The sequence below is a fragment of the Melopsittacus undulatus genome, chromosome Z (assembly GCF_012275295.1).
Source record: "Melopsittacus undulatus isolate bMelUnd1 chromosome Z, bMelUnd1.mat.Z, whole genome shotgun sequence".
NCBI lineage: Eukaryota > Metazoa > Chordata > Aves > Psittaciformes > Psittaculidae > Melopsittacus > Melopsittacus undulatus.
Window position 1 is genome coordinate 45,700,149 of NC_047557.1, and position 23,691 is coordinate 45,723,839.

General features: G+C 39.2%; 1 protein-coding gene across 1 annotated transcript in view; it reads right to left on the bottom strand.

The window, feature by feature from the left end:
• Positions 1-23,691, bottom strand: part of LOC101867774 (contactin-associated protein-like 4) — a 231,076-nt gene that overhangs the window by 67,132 nt on the left and 140,253 nt on the right. The window contains exons 6-9 of the mRNA XM_034073093.1: positions 10,398-10,595; positions 10,039-10,223; positions 7,751-7,894; positions 5,150-5,411 (exon numbers count right to left, since the gene is read on the bottom strand). Of these exons, the coding sequence (XP_033928984.1) occupies positions 5,150-5,411; positions 7,751-7,894; positions 10,039-10,223; positions 10,398-10,595 (789 nt within the window). The remainder of the gene's footprint in view (positions 1-5,149; positions 5,412-7,750; positions 7,895-10,038; positions 10,224-10,397; positions 10,596-23,691) is intronic.

The following is a 23,691-nucleotide window of genomic DNA, read 5'->3' on the forward strand; positions in this document are numbered from 1 at the left end:
CTTTTAGAATTATGTAAAATCTTTCCTTGACTGCAGAGCACCTATAATTTGTGATCTGTGAATTCCTTCTGGAAATTTCATTTATTTACATACTCTCTCTATAATGTCTTCTATACTGTAGAGAATAGTCCACCAATTAACTGATTATTCAAAAGGATAACAAAAACAGAAAGATGAGAATATTCAAATAGCTAAATCTCATCAAAATCAGGATCCATGTGTTAACTGCAACAGTCTAAAGACAGGCTCAACATACAATCAAGAGATAAATCTTATAGTATAGACTATATATACTCAGTAAAGTCACTTGTCACACTGTTTTTAAGATTATAAACTTGAAAGAATAATAAAAAAGAAACATTTTCCTTCTTATTTCCTTCTTTATAGCTTCCATCCCCAGCTACCAAAAGCCCTAGCTTCTTTCACCTCATCTCTAAGATTAAGCAAGCAGGTTTTTTATTGTTAGAGGTACTTCAGGTAAATGAAGTTTTCCTCAATCACATGTCTGCTATATACTTTCTTTTCTTTTAGTGATCTTAAAATCATACAATAATTTGGCCCTAGGGGAACCTTTATAGATATCCAGTCCAGTCTTCCTCCTATGTGCAAGGACTTCTTTTACTAGCTCAGGCTGCTGAAAGCCCCTTACAACCTGACCTTGAGCATTTCCAGTGGTAGCATGTCTAAATCTAATCTCTTTCAATTCAAAACTGTTACCCTTTGTCTTGTCAATGCAGGCCCTGGGAAAAAAAAAAGTATCTCCATTCTTATTCACAGAATCATACAATCATACAATCACAGAAACATAAATGGTTTGGGTTGGAAGGGACCTTAAAGTTCGCCTAATTCCAATCCCCTGCCACAGGCTGTGACACCTTCCACCATACCAGGTTGCTCAAAGCCCTATACAGTTTGGCCTTGAACACTTCCAGCTCTGAGTCACTTTTCAGTGACTTTTCAGCTACAATAAGGTGTCCCTAAAGCCTTCTATTCTCCAGGCTGAACAACCTCAACTCTCTCAACCTTTCTTCATAGAAGAGGTGTTCCAGCCCTCTGGTCAGTTTTGTGCGCCTCCTCTGGACCCACCCCTGCAGGTCCATGGTTTTCTTCTGCTGGGAACCCCAGAGCTGGATGCAGGACTCTGGGTGAGGTCTCATGAAAGTGCAGTAGAGGGGGAAAATCACCTCCCTTGACCTGTTGGTCATGTGTCTTGTTATACAACCCAGAATATAATTCACTTTCTGTGTTGCAAGCACACAATGACACCTTATATCCATTTTTTCATCATTTTTCAGTATCCCTAAGTACTTCCCTGCAGGGCTGCTCTCAGTCCATTCATGTCCAGGTCTGTATTAATAATGGTGATTGTGCTGACCCAGATGCAGGCTTTGCACTTTGCCTGTTGAAAATTATGAGGTTCACATGAGCCCTCTCCTCAGGCCTGCCAAGATCCCTCTGGATGGCATCCCTTCCTCTAGTGAAGCACCACTCAGCTTAGTGTCATCAGCAAACTTACTGAGAATGTACCCAATCCCACTACCTCTGTCATTACTGAAGATCTGAAATTTAACAGTAAGTACTGTAATTTTATTTCAATTGTTGCAAGTACAATTGCTTTTAATTCTTAATTTTGCATCCTGCTCCAATACCTTCTTCTGGTGAGAAAGCCATATTATAAATACTGAAATATTTAACTGTAAAGGTAGATAAGGCATAAAGAAATAAAACTGAATGAATGACTGAAGTAGATACATTATTTTGGTTACTTGAAAACTGATTATATGAATTTTGCACTTTTTGGTTTATTCACTATATCACACAGACCTACTACATGATTTTGGGATGGATATTTAATCTCCCTTTCATACAGGCTGCCATGACTAAAGATACTAAGATATGTTCATATAGCTCAAGTTAAGACTTTCCAAAAGTCCCTTTCATAAAGTCTGCGGAGAGAAATTCTATTGTGAGAGAATAAGTAATAAAAAAAGCTTGTCATAGCCGTTGAATTGAGACACTTAAGTAAATTCATATTTGCTTGTACGACATCAAAATAGTGGAGGCCAACAGACTAATATTTCCATTCCATTTGAAAAACATATAACTGGTGTTTTACTAGGAGTTTTAAAATGCTTCATCAGAAACAAGTAAGGAAAAGAGCAGCACTTAAACCTTTAGCACATAAAAAGCTAGTTATTACAAGATATCCATTTATTCTCATTAGTAGTATATTCATTATTTTAATATCTAAATGCTAAAAGGTCTGTGGGACATCTTGCACAACCTTAGGAAAACATATATAAAATACAATGTATATAATTTATTAGATCAGTGACCAACAAACAAACAAAAAAGAAGCTAGTTTAGGAAAAGTAATGTATAGATTAATCTGAAGTATAACCACTGAATGCAATGATTAATATCCCTTAATTAAAAGTTGCAAAGAAATTAAAAGCTGCTTAGAAAGAGGGTCATATGAAGAAACTGAGTAGTAAGAACTCAAACATGTAATTCAATAACTCAATACATGTAATTCAATTTAGTCTCATAATTCAACATGGATTAACTTTCTGTTATTTCTTTTTTTCATCTGTGTTATTCCTTTTTAAATATTTGATTAATAGCTTGCAAAAGAGGCTACAAAGCACAGTTATTAAGCAACTATTCTGTAAAAGGACACAGCTTATAATTCAATCACTCATGAATTAACATGCCATTCTGTTTTATATGGTTGAAGAAATCTTTAAAAAGCATGATAACGAATTTAAGAGCTGTGTAAAAAAGAAATATGCTCTCATTTAATTATCAAATTGTCTGTGTTTGTGGGGGTGTGTGTGTGCGTGTGTCTGAGTCAGGTCGTAAGTCCTTGCTTGTAAGGGAACAAACCTGTCCAGCCATCCGTAATTTAATTACTCAGTCTCCAAATGCAGACTGGAATTGCTTCAGTGAGTGTAACAATAAACACTTAGAAAACTCCAGAAAAAGTTCCCTATATGGTTTTATTAGATAGCATCTTTCTCATAAGAGAATAAGATGGTTTTGCAGTATTTTCTGTCCTTACCAAGACAAACACAATTCTTCCTGTTAGATTTTATGAAGAATAAGCTTAGCATAGCATGAGAACATTAAATTCTGTTTCAATGTAGTGTCAAGATTTATTTTGGGCTGTTTCAGCAAATATATTATGTATTGTGTTCCAACTTTGAAATTGAATAAAATGTTCTGTGTTCAAGTCTACAGCTGCTCAAACTGTCACCACCTTCAGCTGGTCTGCTAAAATGGCATTGCATGGCAATAGTTGCAATTGCAATAGCTCCCAAAAAGCCAAATTCATCACTGTTAACTTCATACCACTGACATTCTTACTAAGGAATTGACATTTTCAAATGGTGAGCCTAGGGAAACCTCTTGCCATTAAAATGGTACTCTGTGCATCAGTTATTTTATATTACAAATACCAGCGCTGATCCTATTATCATCCACAGACACAGGATCAAAGTATTTATGTAAATTTCAGCATTATCTTTGGTCATTATTGGCTTACAGTCTTTTCCTGAATTAAAATAATCAACTGATTAAAATTTATTTTTAATCATTATACACATGGAGAAACACAATGAGCTTCGGAGGTAGGTTTAACTTTTTTATTTTTCCTTTTTTCACACCTCAAAGAAATTTTCATTTTGTATCAGGAATTGAAGTAAGGAATCAATCTAAGAGAAACAGAAGCACAGAACTAAGATCAAGGGGGGCTCATCTTCAAGTCCTGTGGCTGTTTCTTTGCTCTGCTTGGCTCCGTTTTGCTCTTTTTTGTCTGCCTTACACTGCCAAGAATATGATTTCTGAATAAATCAGGTTAGTAATTCTTATTATTTTTGTATACCAAGTATATATATTTTTTAGGAAATTTGGAACTAGATAATCTTAAGGTCCTTTCCAGTCCTAACTATTCTATGATTCTATGATTCTCTCTCTTTAATTCTGTGAGGTCTGAAATAGATTTGGAAGCTTTAACTGTTATGATGCTTTATTTTTTTTTATTTTATTAATTATTTTACTATTTATAATTTATTTTTATGCCAGTAACTTCTTAGCTTACTTATCGTGTGTGTTCTTGCCCAAGGCAAACTAGCAATAAACAACCTCATTAAAAACTTTATATTCTGGCTTAAGAACTCCCCTGAAATATGCCTTTTGTTTGTTCCTATCACTCCAATGAATATATCTTATACAAAATGAGTTCTTCACACATTCAAGTCCTTAACTTGCCTTCTAATTACCAATGGAAAACACTGTTGTTATGCATCTTTTAATTCAGTTTTTGCATTATATTAGTGGAACTAACTTGGCTTCATTTTCACTGGTAATCCTGCTTCATGATTATGAAATATATGATTGTGTACCACTCAAAATAAACCTATGATCAACTGATGCTTTCAGTATCATCACTGTGTTTTTTGCAGCCAAATTTTCCATTGCATCTAGGACATATTCCTCCAGCTATTAGGTCTCTGTTACATGGTTCCATATAGAAACCACACCAATCACAGCCTGATTTCCTCATCTTCTTATATTTTTTTTAAATGACAATTTAATCCTCCACAAGAAAGGGGCAAAATTCAATTGTTTACGTAAAGGATGAGAAACTCTGAGGAGGCTGTGGTGCATGGAATGTCAGAGCACAGTATACTACTGATGAAGTGCTGCTAGGTGAAGGTATTGATATTACCAAATGCTGATATTACTGCTTTTTACCATTATTTAAAAAGTTGTGAAATATAGAGATGATGTCAGCTCTGTCCTGGTCTTACACTTCATGAAAGAAAGAGCCAGCAGTCTTGTTCTCACATCTAGTGCATAAATATATATGCAGACCCATACAAATGACTCTCCTTTGCAATCTGTATTATTGCAAGTAATTTCTACTCAGTTGTGGTGGAAAAAAAAATAAAACATAGACACAGGTTTATGAGAAAAGAAAGTATTTATAAACATTTGGTATTAAAATTCACACACACACAGCGCACACCTACTAGTCATAAAACTTGTCAAGAATGAAGGTACTAATTTGAATGATTTTATAATAACTATAATAACCTTTTTATGTATAAAAATCTTGGATTTAATTTTTTAACTTAATTTCTGTTACCTGCAGTGATGTCACTCAGTGCTTTTCCTGGTTTATGAAGACTGATTTTAACTTTCCCATCACTCAGATATAAAAGGAAACCACTTGAAGCCTGGTGTACTTTACTAGATAACAGAAGCCCCTCCTTGTTCCAGGTGCGAAACTGGAAACTGACGAATGCTTCATCTTGCCCTGATGTGCCTGGCAGTGCCAGATAACTACTGGGGCTCAGAAAAGTGACAGGAACCACCTGTGGCTCTGAACATGAGAAGGATATGTTGCCCTAGAAATAAAAGAAAGATACATGTCATTAGGAACCCTGGGGGAACAAAAGTAATGAGAACTTTGGTATGGAAACTACAGAATTTCAAAACATTGTGCATAGAACCTAATATTTGTAACACTTGAATGCATTAGTTTAAAAATCACTTGTGAGTATGCAAGAACATCATCAGTTTGAGAAATGCGTACCTAGCTGTTTTACCAGAACAGACATATCTGCCTGAGCAGAGAGTGACAAGGACCAAGAGAATGACGTAAAAATCCTAATTTATATGGGTGATTTAATGGTACTTCAGGAGTTAGACAGACCTGTTTTCTTTCTATTTTCGTTCAGTCTCTGGAGGCTTTAGGGACTTAACAAATTTCTGAACATCACATAAAATGCCACTGAATGCAGTTTGGTACAAATATTTGTATAGGTCTAAATGCTAGTATGCAGAGAAAAATGTTGAACTTGGCTACTGATTGTTTAAGGGAGAGTTAAATTTGAGGAAAAAAAAAATAAAAATCATTTTGCCAAACCAAGGAGCAGCTTCTCAAAATCAGTGCACCTGGAGATGTACACTGCCCCCAGTATTTGTTTCCACAAATGGAAAAATTTCCACATACAAACTCTTGCTACTTACAAATGTAAACCACATATTTCATAAATCAAAATAAAACATGCTTTCAAGAGTGGCCATATGGACCAGAACATGAGTTGTATTTAGACACCTAGTCTTTATTTTGTGCTTGACTGCTTCTGAAATTACTGGTTCTTTGATACCTAAACAAGCTCGTGTCTGAGTTCATTGACAAACTCTGAGCTTAACTTGCATTTATGGTTGTACTGAGTGATATACGTAAGACTGGTAAGGGAATAATAATTTTTTTGCATTTGGTGTAAGAGTTAGTCAATACATTTTGACTCTTGATAGTTTACATTATGACTTGTTGACATCCTCTGAACCCTACTTAATTTGTTCTGTAGATTACTAAAAGCTTAATGTCTTTAGAATTCAAATTACATTTAACTTCTGTTCAATGCAGAGAACTCTTAAACTTTTGAACATACATAAAATTTTTACTTCATAATAACAGAAAATACTTTCTAGCCCCTGGCATGACAAGACACTAAATTTTATCTGGACTTATTTTCCTTCAAAGAAAAAATATAAATAAATAAAAACTTTGTGCTATTAACTCAGCTGTAGAGAAATGAATCACCAACTGAACCGACCCAGTGAAAAGGCAGTCATCAGATTAACAAACTTTGTTAAATGCTAGAAGCTTACCATCTGCAGATGTTATCTGGACAGCTGCCTGATACTGTATCAGGTGAGCAAAGTGGCTACTTAACAAGGATTCTATGATAATGTAGGTACGTTATAAAACATTTCCCAAAGGGTTCTGAAAGTACCACAACATTTTAAATTATTTGAAATGAAGACGATGATATTATGACAATAATTTCATAGTTCCCCTTACAGTAGTTCCCACAGAACCTCCTTTCCCCAACATCCATCAGCATCATGAATGGGATACTATGTGAAGGTATCAGTTTAACTAATTTTGGAATATTTCAGATAAGCTTCACGTAAGAAAAGATGACTGTCAACCATTTTTTTCTGGAACAGAGAACCATGTTTGGTCATTCATATTCAGAACTGAAATCCAAATCAAAAGATTTAGAGCTTGAAAGCATTTAATGTTTCATTAATTATTTTGAACTTATTGTTTCTATTATAAGTTTGCATATCCTGCTATTAAATAAATAAACATTGCAAATAGAGATGGCTCTAGTACTACTGGAAAAAAATCAACAAAATAAAAAAAACCAAAAGTCTTAGTAAAATATATAGATAACCTTCTGTAACACAAAAGAAAGTCTATTCACTAGAACTGGTTCTCTAAAAGGTGGCAATTTGGCTAATACAGCTGTTGACCATATCACAATAAATACATTAAACCCTAAAGTATAGCTCTTCAGACAAAGGGCAATATGAACTGACAAGCAGAACTTATCTATCAAAATTATAATGCTCTGGAGAAAACAGACTGGTTCAGTGTCCTCAGCAACAGAAGGCTTTTAAAATATACTGCTGGTGTTCTTACTAGTCAGGTACAGAACTCACAGCCAGACCTTCAATGACTTCAAATACATCTTATTTTACTCACTGGCCTTTGTACATACACAACAGTGAGGTACCACAAAACAGTGAGATAACACACACATCTAAATATCTGATAAAGAACTGAAGAATAAAATACATCCTGCACTGTCATACTGCATATGAAAGTGCCTGTTGTTTCTTTCTTCTTATTTTACTTTTTATTCTTTCTTAACTATGAATCTCTTACCACAGAGTAGATCTGAGACTTATGCCTCCTGGCCAGGTCAATAATGTTCACTCCATTATAATAAATATTTTCAAAACACCCATGAAAGTTCCTGTGTGAAAATGTCCCTGATTTTCCAGGCACTGGCATCCCTCCAAAGCTGAGCTTAGAAAGAGAAGAGAAATCAATGATACTAAAAGTAATTTTCTAAGAATGAAGTTGCCAATAATATAAGATTAGAAGTCAAAGATTGGCCAGAAATCTGCTTTTTCTTGGCTCTTGCCTTGTATCACATCTATGTATTAAAAGAACTGGCTAACAAAAATTAGGTTATATTGAGTCATATGTAAGCATTAAAATATTCTGAAATGTGTGTGGGGGGGAGGTTTGTTAGTTTTTTGTTTGCTTGTTTGTTTGTTTTATTTTGTTGGGGGAGTTGGGTTGTTTTTGTTTGGTTTTTTTTTTTTTGTTCTGAGGATACCTTTTAACAATTGCTTATTTTTAACAGTTTTACTATATAGTCTTACTAGTTCTTAGGGTCCATTATAGCTGCAAAACCAAGGAGAAAAAATACCAAAGCCCAGTGCATACAGACCCTGCTGGACAGTGTGAAGAGGGAGAAGAGAAATCGTTAACAACTTCTTTAGGAAATTTGAGTCTGACTTCTTCACTGTGTGCATATTATAACTACAATATTGGAGAACAAGTATGCATCAAATTAAATTATTCTAGGGCAGACTGAAAACAAATGAGAGAACTTTTTCCCTTTTAAAGTGCTTAGGCTATGCAGTTGCTTAATGTTATGATGTATGTTTCCTTTGGTTCAGAAAGAAAGATTTAATAAAAATAAAAAAACATTGAGAGCTATTATTTATATTAAAAAATATTGCTCTGTCTTAATAAGTCCCTGAGGCAGAAACTGTTAAAAAACAGTAGAGTATTTTAGAAAAGCATGGACACAAAGTTGATCTGAGTTATGCTCTAGTCTATTTTTCCACTCTTGGGCACTATTAGATATAGGATCCCAATTTAAGTGAACTTTTGAACTCATTCATTTCAAAATTATTCTGGTTGACATTGTAGAAAAGGTGATTTTAATAATCTCTTTAATATCTCTTCTAATTTTGAAATTTCACTCAATATTTAAAATAATTTTATTTAAAAATATATTTAATTCAGTTATTAAGAATGTTTGTATAGTAAAAAATGAGACTCTAAATACATTGGTTCATACTTTATTGGATATTTTTAGGCTTTTTTCCAGCTTCTGCTTTCCTTTCTACCATGTATTTCTACCCTGTTACAACTCATACTTCAAACTACAGCATGTGGAAGAGAGGAAAAATTAATTTGCAATATTAGTAAAAATATATGCATGTTAGTAAAAATATATTTATTTGCTAATCAGTTAAAATTAGCATTCATTCCCCCTAACGTTTTTTTTTAATTATTATCCTTTTTAATTCAAATGAACCTCTAAGCCTTGGCACTGTGGTTTGGATTCAGAAATGTAAAGCAGAATCATGACTTTAATCTTGTGAATGATATTTTTGAAATGGGATAATGCAGACACAGAATAGCATGCAATCTTACTGTAAACTGCTTAAAAGCTCAAATGAGTAGAATAAAGTAATTTAGATCTGCAGGCTAAAAATATTCTGCACTATCACTCATTTTCTCATCCAACAAACAGGACAGGGGCAAACATAAAGCAGCTAGTCATCACATTACAACTGTAAAATAGTGGTATTTTCAACCATCAGGAAACTCTCACAGCAAATTATATCTACTCCTTTTCTTGAATCTACCATTCATGTAAACAAGATTTTTTCACAGTACATGCAACAGATTTAGCCGGAACTGAAGTTTTAATATAAATATTTTTAAAATGGTTTTATGTTGATTTATTGTCATTTCCATCAAGCCATAAGTTGATTACTTTGAGTTGGGGTTCATTCCTTACATTTTCTGTATTTTTCTATATACGTTTCTATAGAATATATATAGAATATAATTTCTATGTATTTTTCTGTATACATTTTCTACATTTGCAGCACTGCTGAAACAAAGGTATTAAAATGAATTCTGAGATGAAAAAGACGGTCTTTTGAAAATTTTTAGTTGCAAGTCTAGTGGAGCATTAATAATTTAGGAACATCTCGTTTTCTCTGATTCAGTCTTTTATGAGAGAGAAAATCCCAAAAGTCATAAGCACTACAAACTTAGTTATATTCTATACCTTTTGCTTTTTTCACTGCATTTACATATCAAAGTTAATAACAATAATAAAGGAAAAGTAATTTTCACACCTCATAATCAAGGTCCAAATAATTGAATTCTCCTTTTGTATGAAAATGATGAGTGTGTTTATCCACTGTAAAGTTTACTTGATTGTTAAATTGTTCAATGAGAACAGAATGCCACTGCTGATCATCCAAAAGGCTGCCCAGCTTAATACTAATTTGGGCATTAGAAAGATGAGTTTTAGTATCACCTTGAAAGGAAAAAAAAATAACAAACTATTAATTCCATATAAAAATAATTATTCTAATAGATATTGCTAGTTTATCATACTCTATACATTAAAATCCACTTAATAAATTGAAAGAAGTTCTAGTCAAATAATACCTAACAACTATATTTGATTTTATGAGACTGTAGCTGTTACCTAAATTAATGAGTAGGGACAGCTTCCCTTTAATTAATTCCAGGGTAATGTGGTCTCCATTTTGTCCTTCTCTGTGGAGGAGAATTCCATCACTTTGCATTGTCTTAAACTTCAGAGAAATCACTTGTTCACTCATGAGTTTTTGATTAAATGTGTAAATTAGACAACTTTTCCCATCAAAGCCAACCACCTCGGACCCTAGAAGTAAAGAAATGAAAGATAATGTATAATGCTATGTCTAAAAGAAACAGTTGTATGTTACTTCAATGTGATATCAAGTTCTCCATTAACATCCCTAGATCCACTTCCCTTTGTTAAATGGCATGACACTCCTGTCAGCCCATTTCACCAGCCTGTCTGGGTTCCTCTAAATTGCAACAAAACCTTCTAATGTGTTGATCAGTGCTTCAAATTTTTTTGGCTGCAAACTTGCTGAAAGTACACTCTGTTTCATCATCCAGGTCATTAATGAAAATGTTGGACATCACTGAAACCAGTATCAACCCATGGACTATACCACAAGTGAATAGACCCAGCTTGACTTTGTGCCACTGACCAAAACTCCTTCTGGCAGGCAGTTCAGTCTGTTTTCAGTCCACTTCTTTGACCTGAACAGCCTGTACTTATCAGTTGTCTGTGAGAATATTACAAACATTGCATCAATACTCTTGCTAAATTCAAGATAACCAACAACAAACACTCCCTTCCACTCACAAGATCAGTTATATCTCTGTAGAAGGCTATTAGTTTGATCAGTTATTTTCCCTTCATAAATCCATTCCATTTCCAACAATCTCCTAATTTTTTTCTGTGTTTGGAAATGATTCTAGGATTCTTTGCTCCTTTACCTTCTCAGGGATTGAAATGAGGCTGATCAGTTTGTAGTTCCCAAGGTATTCCTTCTTGCATTTATTGACAATAGGAGTAACATCTGTTCTCTTCCAGTCTTTAGGAACCTCTCTTGGTCACCACTACCTTTCAAACATAAATAAATGTGGCCTCATAATGACTGCTACCAGTTCCCTTAGTCTTTCAGGTGCATCCCAGTGGGGATGATATACCTGTGGAAACCCTTCCTTTTTGTCTTCCATAACCGTTATCGGTTTCAAATCTAGGTGGTTTAGTTTTCCTAGACACATCTTTGCATGCTTAGACAGTTTTTATATCCCTCCTGGGTCATTTAACTTTACTTACTCCTCTTATACACTTCCTTTTTATTCCTGAACTCAATCAGGAGCATCTTGCTTATCCATGCAGACCTTCTTCTACTTTTGCTTGATTTTCTACTTTTTGGAATAGACCTTTCTTGAGCTTGGAGGAGATGATCCTGGAAAATCAATCTGCCCACCTGGATCCCTCTTATCTTTAGGACCATCTCCCATGTCACTCTTCCATTCAGGTCCCTGTGCATGAAAGAGTCTGCTTTCCTGAAGGCCAGGGCTGTGATCCCATTTGACTTGTTGCTTTCTCTGAGGATCTTGAACACCACAGTCTCATGGCTGTTGTGACCTAGGCTACTGTATCTTTAACTTCCTCTATCAGTTCTTCCTTTTTTGTAAGTATGAGAGCCAGTAGAGCCCTCATGTTTACAGAGCAGAGATCTTGTCAGCTCCTTGATCACCTGCGCTGGCAAGTTATCATTATAAAATTCTAGAAAACTCCTGGATTGATTATGCCCAGCTATTTTGTCCCACCAGCAGATACCAGGGTGATTAAAGTCAGCAATAAGTACCAAGGGCTGTGAACCTTGGTCTTCTTCCAGCTGTCTGAAGAAAGCTTCACCCATTTCCCTATATTAGGCAGTGAGTAACAGGTATCTGCCACAATGGCACCACCTATAATCCTAATCTATAAATTCTGACCTATCTCTTCATCTGTCCCCAGGCAGAGCTCCCTGCACCTCTGCAGCTTGCTCACATAAATGTTAACTGCCTTTCCTCATTGACCTGGCTATTCTCTTCAAAAGGACTTGTAATTATATGTGGCACCGTACCAGCCCTGTGAGTTATTCCACCATGTCTTTATAGTCATGATGAATCTGTAGTCTTTCAAATACATAAAGAACTCAATTGATTTTGTGTGTTTTCCATGTTGGGTTCATTAATATTCAGGCACTTTTCTATTTTTGTGTTTGCACTTCAAATGCTCAAGTGCTTTCTGTTCAGCCCTGGCTTGTTGTTTCCATTGTCTTGCTTTTTCACACTGCCCTGAAGCCTTTGGTTCTCAGTCCAGTTCATCACTTCCTCACTTGATTTTATCCACCATCTCCCTCCACTGTCATTTTTAGTTTAGAGCTCTCCTCTCCAGGTTAGCCAGTCTTTTAGAACAGGTGCTTTTCCATGGTCAGATGGATTCTGTCTCTTCTTAGCAATCCTGATCCTCAGGGTGCCCTAAGGTAGTTAAATCTGGATAATTGTTGCTGACACAAGCAGTGCAATTAGCTGATGATCCAAAGGATCTGTCCAGTGCTCTTCAATCTCTTCATTCTTGTCAGCAAGAACAAGGAAAATGACATCTGAGACCCTATGCTCTTTCCCCTAGAGTCATGTAGGAATGAGTGATACCCACTGTCATGGGTTCTGCAGTAGCTCATGCTCTGCCAGGGAGGAGGGAGAGATAGGGCGCCTGGTCTGGGCTAGTCGGGGAGGTATTCCATACCACAGCACGTCCTGCTCGGGGAGGGGACTGGAAGCTGGCCGGGAGGGAAGGGGTTAACATGCCAGGCTGGGATCGGGGAGGCAACTGGAAGCTGGCTAGGAGGGGAGGGGGGAAGCTCTCTCACGCTTCCGGGCTGGGCTCGTGGCGGCGGGTGGTATCATATTCTCTCTCCCTGTTTGTCTCCTCTAACATTGATTTGTTATTGGTACCGGTAGTTATTTCTGTTATACCTTGATTGCTGGACTGATTTTTCCTCGATCCGTGGGAGCTGTATTCCTCTGGCTCTCCTTCCCACCCTTCCGGAAGTGGGAAGGTGAGGGGGGGGGGAGGGAAAACAAAGGGGGAACTGTGCAGATTTAGTTTAAACCACGACAGTTTTTGGCGCCCAACGTGGGGCACGAACCCACAAAATAACAACAAATCTGACAGGATTTATAGTCATTTGTCACAATGCTGTTTTATTGGCTCTCACAGTTTTTTCTCTTGATCTCACGGCTTCAGGATTTTACCAATTACTTTTCATATATATTAGCTGTGTTAGTGTTCATCAAGTATGGGGTTTGGGCTAAGGTTCTGGTCTCATTGTACTTTATGTTAATGACTTGCAATACAATAGAAGCATTGATCATGAAACTGATCTGGTTTATGCTCCCGGTATGGTCACCAACTTTATATTTTGGGAGGTATATAATAGAAGTGCTTAGCAATGTCACATCTTTTTTCTCCTTCTCAGGTGGTCAACCTGTGAAGGAGACATTCTTCTATCCTCCCAGTGTTCTCTCCAGATGGTCTACAACATCATTTGAGGGTTTTGAAGCTTTTGAATGGCCTTTTAATACTGTTGAGACTTGTATGCTGATTGTGATGGGGATCACCATAGTAGCACGCATACAGAGTGTGTTTTGCTCACAGTTATTTCATCTGATTTCAAGAGTTAAGCGGAGTCAGGTCTGGCCCTGTATTGGGGTTAAACGACAACATAGGAGGACCAGGAGATCTTCCCAGAGGCTGGACAGTCATGAGTGGCAGGGTGTGTGGGATAGTATGGGCAAGCATCTAGGTCAGTGGGCCCCTCCAGTACTTTGGAATTTTACTCCTGAACAAGTGAAGAATCCGGAAGAACTAGTTAAACAGCTAAATGAGGTGTGTTGTCGTCCTGGCCATATCAGAGATGGACAAATTACAGCAACGTGCTGGGGCTTGGCCTATGCTTATAGGGTCTCGATCGACATTATCCAACACCTTCAAAAGGAAAAAAATGTCCCTGGATCTGAGAGCAACACAGAAGTCAGCGCAGCTGTTCCAACTCCAAGTACAGCAGCTAAACCATCCCCAGCGGCAAGTACAGTTGCTACCCAAACTTCAGCTGTGACAGACAGTGCAGCTACCCCAGTAACGAGTACAGCGGCTATTCAACCCTCGACTGTGACAGACAGTGCAGCTACCCCAGCAACAAGTACAGTTGCTACTCAAACTACAGTGATAATCACTGCATCTGAACTAGAGGACCAATTCGTACCAATATCGGTTGCTCCTGTACACAAGAGAAAAACTAGAAAGGAGGCAAGAAGGAAGAGGCAGGATGAAGAAACTATGCATCCACTACCTGGTCTAGTATCTGATCAGGGGTCATCATCTCACGACGAAGAAGAAGAGGTGACTTCTCGATCTCGGACCTCAACTGAGCTGCGGAATATGCGAAAAGATTTCACCCGTCAATCAGGGGAAGCACATCATCACCTGGCTGCTCCGATGTTGGGATAATGGGGCTGAAGGTCACGAAATAGCAGGTACAGAAGCCAAGCAGCTGGGGTAACTTGCTAGAGAAGGGGGAATTGACAAAGCAATTGCAAGAGAGAAAATTCCCTCAGTCTTTGGAGGCGGCTTTTGGCAGCTGTGAAAGAAAGGTTCCCATACAAGGATGATGTTATGAGTTGTTCGGCCAAGTGGACTACTATAGACAAAGGCATCCAGTCCCGGAGGGAATCAGCTATCGTAGAGGTGATCTACCACACCAAGCCGAATAATGAGAATGTACCCATAGACCCAGATGGAGTCGAATGCACACGACCCATGTGGCGAAAGCTTACACGAAACGCACCATCGTCATATGCCCATCCATTGGCAACGGTAACCTGGAATGACATAGCACCACTAACAGTGGATGAAATGGTTCATAAACTCCGAGAATTCGAAGACAATCTTACCCCTTCCATCATCTCAGCTGTGGAAAAACTGTCTCATGATCTCAAACAGTTGAGGGACGATCTGTCTGATTTATCTAGCTCCTCACATGTGCCGACACACACGTTTCAGCTATTAACAAAAGGCGTCCTATTGCTCGAGAGAGAAAATATATAAGATACACACCATGGGCCACCCTATGGTTTTACCTGAGGGATCACGGAGAAGACATGAAAAAGTGGGATGGACAACCTACTTCAGCCTTGGAGGAACTTGTGAGGGAATTGAAGAGAGGAGCAAGGGACATGACTGATTGCCCCATGAGAGCTGCAGCTTCAGTCTCTGGTGAACAGGTTCCCAGATGGAGCGGAAGAGCTGATTTTCCTCCAGCTCCTGTGATAAAGAAGAATAATCCCTTTCAACACGACTTAGGTGTCCAAGATTGTGACGACGATGACTATTAGAGGGGCCTTGCCTCCAGCCAGGTGGAGGTAGGGGACAATCGTATTTACTGGACTGTGTGGATCAAATGGCCTGGCATATCAGCCCCACAGAAGTATAAGGCTCTAGTTGACACCGGTGCACAGTGTACCCTGATGCCATCGAACTGTCAAGGGGTGGAACCCATCTATATTTCTGGAGTGACAGGAGGGTCCCAAGAGTTGACTGTACTGGAGGCTGAAATTAGCCTGACTGGGAAGAAATGGCAGAAGCACCCCATTGTGACTGGTCCAGAGGCTCCATGCATCCTCGGCATGGACTACCTTAGGAGAGGGTACTTCAAAGACCCAAAAGGGTACCGGTGGGCTTTTGGTATCGCTGCTTTGGAAACTGAGGAAATTGAGCAGCTGTCCACCTTGCCTGGTCTCTCAGAGGATCCTTCTGTTGTGGGGTTGCTGAAAGTCGAAGAACAGCAAGTGCCAATTGCGACCACAACAGTGCACTGGTGGCAATATCGCACCAATCGAGACTCCCTGATTCACATCCATAATCTGATCCGTAGACTGGAAAGGCAGGGAGTGATCAGCAGGACCCGCTCACCCTTTAATAGCCCCATATGGCCAGGGCGAAAGTCTAATGGAGAGTGGAGACTAACAGTAGACTGTCGTGGCCTGAATGAAGTCACACCACCATTGAGTGCTGCCGTGCCGGATATGTTAGAGCTGCAGTATGAATTAGAGTCAAAGGCAGCCAAGTGGTATGCCACGATTGATATTGCCAATGCATTTTTCTCAATTCCTTTGTCGGCAGAGTGCAAGCCACAGTTCGCTTTTACTTGGAGGGGTGTCCAGTTCACTTGGAACCGACTGCCCCAGGGGTGGAAACACAGCCCCACCATCTGCCACGGACTGATCCAGACTGCACTGGAACAGGGGCAAGCTCCAGAACACTTGCGATACATCGATGACATTATTGTGTGGGGGATACAGCAGAAGAAGTTTTTGAGAAAGGGAGGGAAATAATCCAAATCCTGCTGAAATCTAGTTTTGCCATAAAACGGAGTAAAGTCAAGGGACCTGCACGGGAAATTCAATTTTTGGGAATAAAATGGCAAGATGGACGTAGACATATCCCTACAGAAGTAATCAATAAGATAACAGCAATGTCTCCACCAACTGATAAGAAAGAAACACAAGTTTTCTTGGGTGCTGTGGGGTTCTGGAGAATGCACATTCCAAATTACAGTTCAATCCTAAACCCTCTCTATCATGTGACCCGGAAAAAGAATGATTTCAAATGGGGTCCTGAGCAACAGCAAGCCTTCGAGCAAATTAAACGCGAGATAGTTCAGGCCATGGCCCTTGGACCGGTCCGGACCCGTCCAGATGTGAAAAATGTACTGTACACCGCAGCTGGAGAGAATGGTTCTACCTGGAGCCTCTGGCAGAAAACTCCAGGGGAGACTCGAGGTCGACCCCTTGGTTTTTGGAGTCGGGGATACAAAGGCTCGGAGGCCAGCTATACCCCAACGGAGAAAGAGATATTGGCAGCTTATGAAGGGGTTCGAGCTGCTTCAGAGGTGATTGGCACTGAAGCACAGCTCCTTTTGGCACCCCGCTTGCCAGTGCTGGGCTGGATGTTCAAAGGCAGGGTCTCCTCTACACATCATGCAACTGATGCTACTTGGAGTAAATCGGCTGCACTAATTACACAGCGAGCTCGGATAGGAAATCCCAGTCGTCCAGGCATTCTGGAAGTCATCATGGACTGGCCAGAGGGCAAAGAGTTTGGAATGTCACGAGAGGAGGAGGTGATGCATGCCGAAGAGGCACCACCATATAATAAATTGTCAGAAAGTGAAAAGCAGTATGCCTTGTTCACTGATGGGTCCTGCCGTATTGTGGGAAAGCATCGGAGATGGAAGGCAGCTGTATGGAGTCCTCAGCGACAAGCTGCTGAAACTGCTGAAGGAGAGGGTGAATCGAGTCAGTTTGCTGAGGTGAAAGCCATCCAGCTGGCCCTGGACATTGCTGAGTGAGAAAGGTGGCCAGTACTCTACCTTTACACTGACTCATGGATGGTGGCAAATGCCCTGTGGGGGTGGTTGCAGCAATGGAAGCAGAGCAACTGGCAACGCAGAGGTAAACCCATCTGGGCTGCTGCAATATGGCAAGATATCGCTGCCCGGGTGCAGAAGCTGGTGGTGAGGGTACGCCATGTAGATGCCCACATACCTAAGTGTTGGGCCACTCAGGAACACCACAATAACCAACAAGTGGATAAAGCTGCTAAGATTGAAGTAGCTCAGATGGACTTAGATTGGCAACATAAAGGCGAATTATTGTTGGCCCGGTGGGCCCATGACACTTCAGGCCATCAGGGCAGAGACGCAACGTACAAATGGGCTCGTGATTGAGGGGTGGACTTAACAATGGACACTATCGCCCAGGTTATTCATGAGTGTGAGACATGTGCTGCAATTAAACAAGCTAAACGGTTAAAACCTCTTTGGTATGGAGGACGATGGCTGAAGTATAAATATGGGGAGGCCTGGCAAATTGACTATATCACACTCCCCCCAACCCGCCAAGGCAAGCTCCATGTGCTTACCATGGTGGAAACAACCACAGGATGGCTGGAAACATATGCTGTGCCCCACGCCACTGCCCGGAACACTATCCTGGGCCTTGAGAAACAGATTTTGTGGCAACATGGCACCCCAGAGAGAATTGAGTCAGACAATGGGACTCATTTTCAGAACAACCTTATAGGCACTTGGGCCAAAGAACATGGCATTGAGTGGGTATATCACATCCCCTACCATGCACCAGCCTCTGGGAGAACTGAACGGTACAATGGGCTGTTAAAAACTACACTGAGAGCAATGGGTGGGGGAACTTTCAAGCATTGGGATACACATTTACCAAAGGCCACCTGGTTGGTCAACACCAGAGGATCTGCTAACAGGGCTGGCCCAGCCCAGTCAGAACTTTTACATATTGTAGAGGGGGACAAGGTCCCTGTAGTGCACATGAGAAATTTGCTAGGGAAGACAGTCTGGGTTACTCCTGTGTCAGGCCAAGGCAAACCCACTCGTGGGATTGCTTTTGCTCAAGGACCCGGATATACTTGGTGGGTAATGCAGGAAGATGGGGAAGTCCGATGTATACCTCAAGGGGATTTGATTTTAGGGGAAAACAGCCAATGAACTTAATTATACGTTGTTGCTTGCTGTGTAATATTTTTATAGTCCATCAACTAGATGTCTTCAGGTCACCAGCGACTGGCCCTGGCTTCCCTCTAACCGTCGTCCCAACAGAGAATGAACTTTGATAGAACCAGATGAGTTCTGCAGTAAAGGAAAGATCAACATCGGCAGGCAACAATCCAGTACTGCACACAGACTCTCCTGCTACAAAAGACTATTACAAACTTAACATCATGGACCAAATGGACTCAATTGCATTTTAGGGATTGGTCCATGTATTAAGAAATTATTTCTTTCTATCTGTCTGGGTGTATGCAGATGTGTATATATATATATATATATATATATGTATCTATATGATGGTATGTTGAAAATGTGGGATCTGAGCATGACGTGAATGGTATGGAATAAGGGGTGGATAATGTCATGGGTTCAGCAGTAGCTCATGCTCTGCCAGGGAGGAGGGAGAGATAGGGTGCCTGGTCTGGGCTAGTCGGGGAGGTATTCCATACCACAGCACATCCTGCTTGGGGAGGGGACTGGAAGCTGGCCGGGAGGGAAGGGGTTAACAGTCCGGGCTGGGCTCGGGGAGGCAACTGGAAGCTGGCTAGGAGGGGAGGGGGGAAGCTCTCTCGCACTTCCGGGCTGGGCTCGTGGCGGCGGGTGGTATCGTATTCTCTCTCCCTGTTTGTCTCCTCTAACATTGATTTGTTATTGGTACCGGTAGTTATTTCTGTTATACCTTGATTGCTGGACTGATTTTACCTCAATCCGTGGGAGTTGTATTCCTCTGGCTCTCCTTCCCATCCCTCCGGGAGTGGGAAGTTGCGGGGGGGGAGGGAAAACAAAGAGGGAACTGTGCAGATTTAGTTTAAACCACGACACCCACCAGGTCACACCTGGCTGTTCTATTGATGTAACAGAGGGAGATAATCTGAAGTACAGACAAACCTTAGCAGTCTCTCCAAAATGTCCTAGATCCATGTCCCTAGCAAGCAGCACACCTCCCTAGAAGGCAGGTCAGACAGGCAGATAGAGGTGCTGTCAACACCTTCAATGAGGAGAGCTGGGAACACACCTAAAGGGACATCTTCATAGCATATAATCATACAGCAGTTTGTGTTGGAAGTTTCTTCTCAAAGATCATCTTGTTTCAATGCCCCTGCCAGGGGCAAGGAAACCTTTCACTAGGGCAGGCTGTGGAGGGCAGGCTGTGCAAAGCCCCATGCAACTCAGACTTGAATGCTGGCTTCCAAGGAGTGGGAGGGACATCCACAAGTTTTCAGGTCAACCATTTCCAGTGTATAACCACCTTCATCATTAAAAAGCAAATAAATTCTTCTTTACATCCAATCTAAATCTAAAATCTTGCAGTTTAAAACTGTCACTGTTCTGTCACTACAGGACCTGGGGGAAAAAAAAAAAATCTCCATCTTTATTATACATTCCTAAGTACTGAAAGGCCACGAAAAGTTCTCCCCACATCTTCTCCAGGCTGAACAACCCCAGCCTGTCTTCACAGGAGAGTTGTTTCAGCCCTCTGGTTACTTTCATGGCCCTCCTATGGACTCACTCTTGAGGGTCTATGTCTTTCTTGTGCTGGGGATCCCAGAGCTGGATGTAGGGCTCCAGGTGGGGTCTCATAAGACTGCAGTAGTGTGAAAGAATCAGCTCCTTTGACCTCCTTGATTTTGTACTATAATAGACAAAACAAAAAACTCCTAAGTTTCACAGTTGAAGCAAAGAGTAATGCTGAGGAAATTTCATTATTACATTATAAATGTATGCTTTCTCACTTACATTCATAGTCCTAATGAGTATGCTTAAAGGTAGACTCAGCATTACAGCTCCATGACAGTACTCCAGTGAAATCTAAGTTCTATTTATGATTAATTTCTATCAGCATTACACAGTTTCACTTTGTTTGGGGGAAAACAAGTAAGGAAAGGGGAAACAAAAAGGAAAGGCAAGGGTCAAAACAAGGGACAAGGCAAAGCAATAGGCAAAGCAAGGCAAAAGGCAAAGCAAGGCATGGCCGAGGAAGGGAAAGCCAAGGAAAGAAAAGGAAAGGAAAAGAAAGGAAGGGAAGGGAAGGGAAAGGAAGGGAAAAAGCATAAAAGACCTGCTTGCTGATTTTATTCCAGTAATATACAAGAATATCTGTCAAAATCAGTACAGATTGAACAAGACACACACAAAGGAACTGATAACACTATGAGAAGCTCGTATTTACAGTTCATAACTAAGGAAGAAAAAGGTAATTACCCTTGAAAGATAATTTTTTGTGAAATAAATGAAGATGTAAAGGACATTCAATAAAATATGAAGCTATTTTTCAATTGACTGGTTGACGTTTTTCAAGTCAATGGAAATTGAATATCTATTTACTAACTTTAATTTCACTAATAATATTTCTGCACATTGTCTCCATGAAAATGAACTCAATTCAAATTAGCTATTGTACTTAAAGTCAGTCATTTATATTCCGTTTTTAAATTCCCTTGCCAAATCAATACAGCTATGTTTTTAAGTATGGTTTCTTGATCTTCACATCTTGATGATGTATTTCTTACTTATGAAGAATTCATTTACTAAAGGTACAATGAATAAATATGACAATGAATGAATATAATAAAAATTCTACCTAAAAATGAATCCTAGATTGACTATTTACTTCATATCATTGAATCAATGTGGACAGTAAAAACATTAATCAATGTTTAAATAATTACTAAGTCTAAGAGCTTCCAGAAAAAATTCAATAGCAGAACTTGTGTGCTGTTATGTATATATCAAACCAGCTAATTAGCTATACTCTTAATAGGTACTCAGAGTAGTACAGGGTTTTGTTTGTGAAAATACTCTTGTTTTTAGTTATAAAGACAAAAGCATAAACGTTTAACACAGGCCTCCCAAATCCTTTCACAATTCTGCAGCACTAGCTCCTAAGAAGCAAAACCTACCCTTTCCAAATTTGGAAAATAAATATGATCAAAACTTTCACCCACCAGCATGTATGAATAAAGATTGTGAAAATGCTGCAGATGTTAATCAAAATTCTTGTAACTTTTCTCATGCATGTTTTGTTTTCACCATCTATGCATTGGCACTAAAAATAGATTGAAAGAGTTTTGAGAGATAAAGGCTGGGTCGCCTGCAAGTTTATCAGGATAGAAATAGTGAGCCCAGATAGATAGAGTGCCATAAGATTTCCCACTCCTGAATTTACTGAGTACTCTCAATCTGCTCTGTGAAGACTCATTTTTTGTTTTCACAATTTACAATGCGTTTTTCTCAAACTAATGTAATCTAAGTCCTTATTATACTGTGAAAATACCTTTGGAAGTGATGAAATGCCTCTGAGAAACTGGAAATTCTAGAAACCTCACACACCATAGGATCAAGAGTTCTGCCTATGCTGAGTAAAATTTCAGTGGCAATATCTTTGAAAAACAATTTGGGCTTTGTTAATATTCAAAGTAATTGAAATTAATGTTAATGATCTGTAGTAAAAAAAAAAAAAACAGCAAAAAATAAGGTACATTATTTTGTGGCTTTTATTTTTCTTTTATTGGTTTTAGATATCCTTAGTCCTGAAACAAACAAATTAAAATGAGAAATCTGCTTTATGTAGCTTTCCAATTTTGAGGAAAGTAGACCTGAAAAGGTTCACAGTGTTCAGAAAAGTAAGAAAAATCAGGACTAGAATATTGCTTTACAAAAATCCCTTGGGAAAAAAAAAAAAGACAAAATTAAAATTTTTCCTTATTAGCCATACTTAAAATTAACGAAGTTACAATCACTTTCACATCAAACCTTTGAAACTGCATTATCCCAGTTATGAAGTGGTTTAGAAGCCCTCTCTTTGACTGATGCAACTGCCATTGATTTTATGCATTTAACCCGGAAAGGAATGTTCAAAAAGCCTCAACACATTTAACTGTTAGAGGACTCTGGAAAAACATTTTCATATCATAGAATCTGCAGTGCTTGTTTTTAGGCACTGAGTCTAACAACCTTTCTTATGTACAGTGTGCTTTTAGCTCCCAGTTACCTTTGTCCTACGATTTTATACAATTATCATTTTCAGATTTAAATCCATCTTTCTGTCATATGAAGACTTCGGGTTTTTGTTGTTTTTTTTTTTTATTTCTTATTTTTAACCTACTGGTTTTCAGAGGATGAAAAGAAAAAAAAAAGCTTTGGTGAAGGGGAGCTTTGTAAATAAGGGAGAAAAGAGTAAGGCAAAAGTAATTCTAATTTCCCTTTTTTAGTGCCAGAGCATAGCTTAACATGAGCTCTGTTTTACATGGCTTAATTGTTATAATCTGACGGTTCAGGGAAAGGACACAAGATATATCTCTAGAGGTTCATCAGCCTCTTTTGCATGCACCAAATAGGAAGAACTATCAGGAAGAGGCTGAAGAAGATTTTGGGATGTTTTGGCAGCCCAAAGTGTTTGTTGCACATTCATGGCACAAGCAAATTTCCTCTGTCCACATAAAGCCAGGTAGATTCCCTGAAAAGAGAAAATATCTTTTTTTTCCTCCCTGTAAGAGAAAGACTTCAGAACATGTGCACGAAAAGTAAGGAATATGGTAGATGTAGAAGAGTGAGGAAGGGAAAGTGTCATGCGTTCAGCCGTAGCAGTCACTTTTCTCCTTCTTGTAGCTGGTGCAGTGCTGTGTTTTGACTTCTGGGCTGGGAACAGTTGCTTGGTAGCAAGCATATTTTGAGGTACTGCTCGGGTGTTTTTGTTCAGGGACTTTTCTGAGCACATGCTCTGCTGGGGAGGAGGGGAGG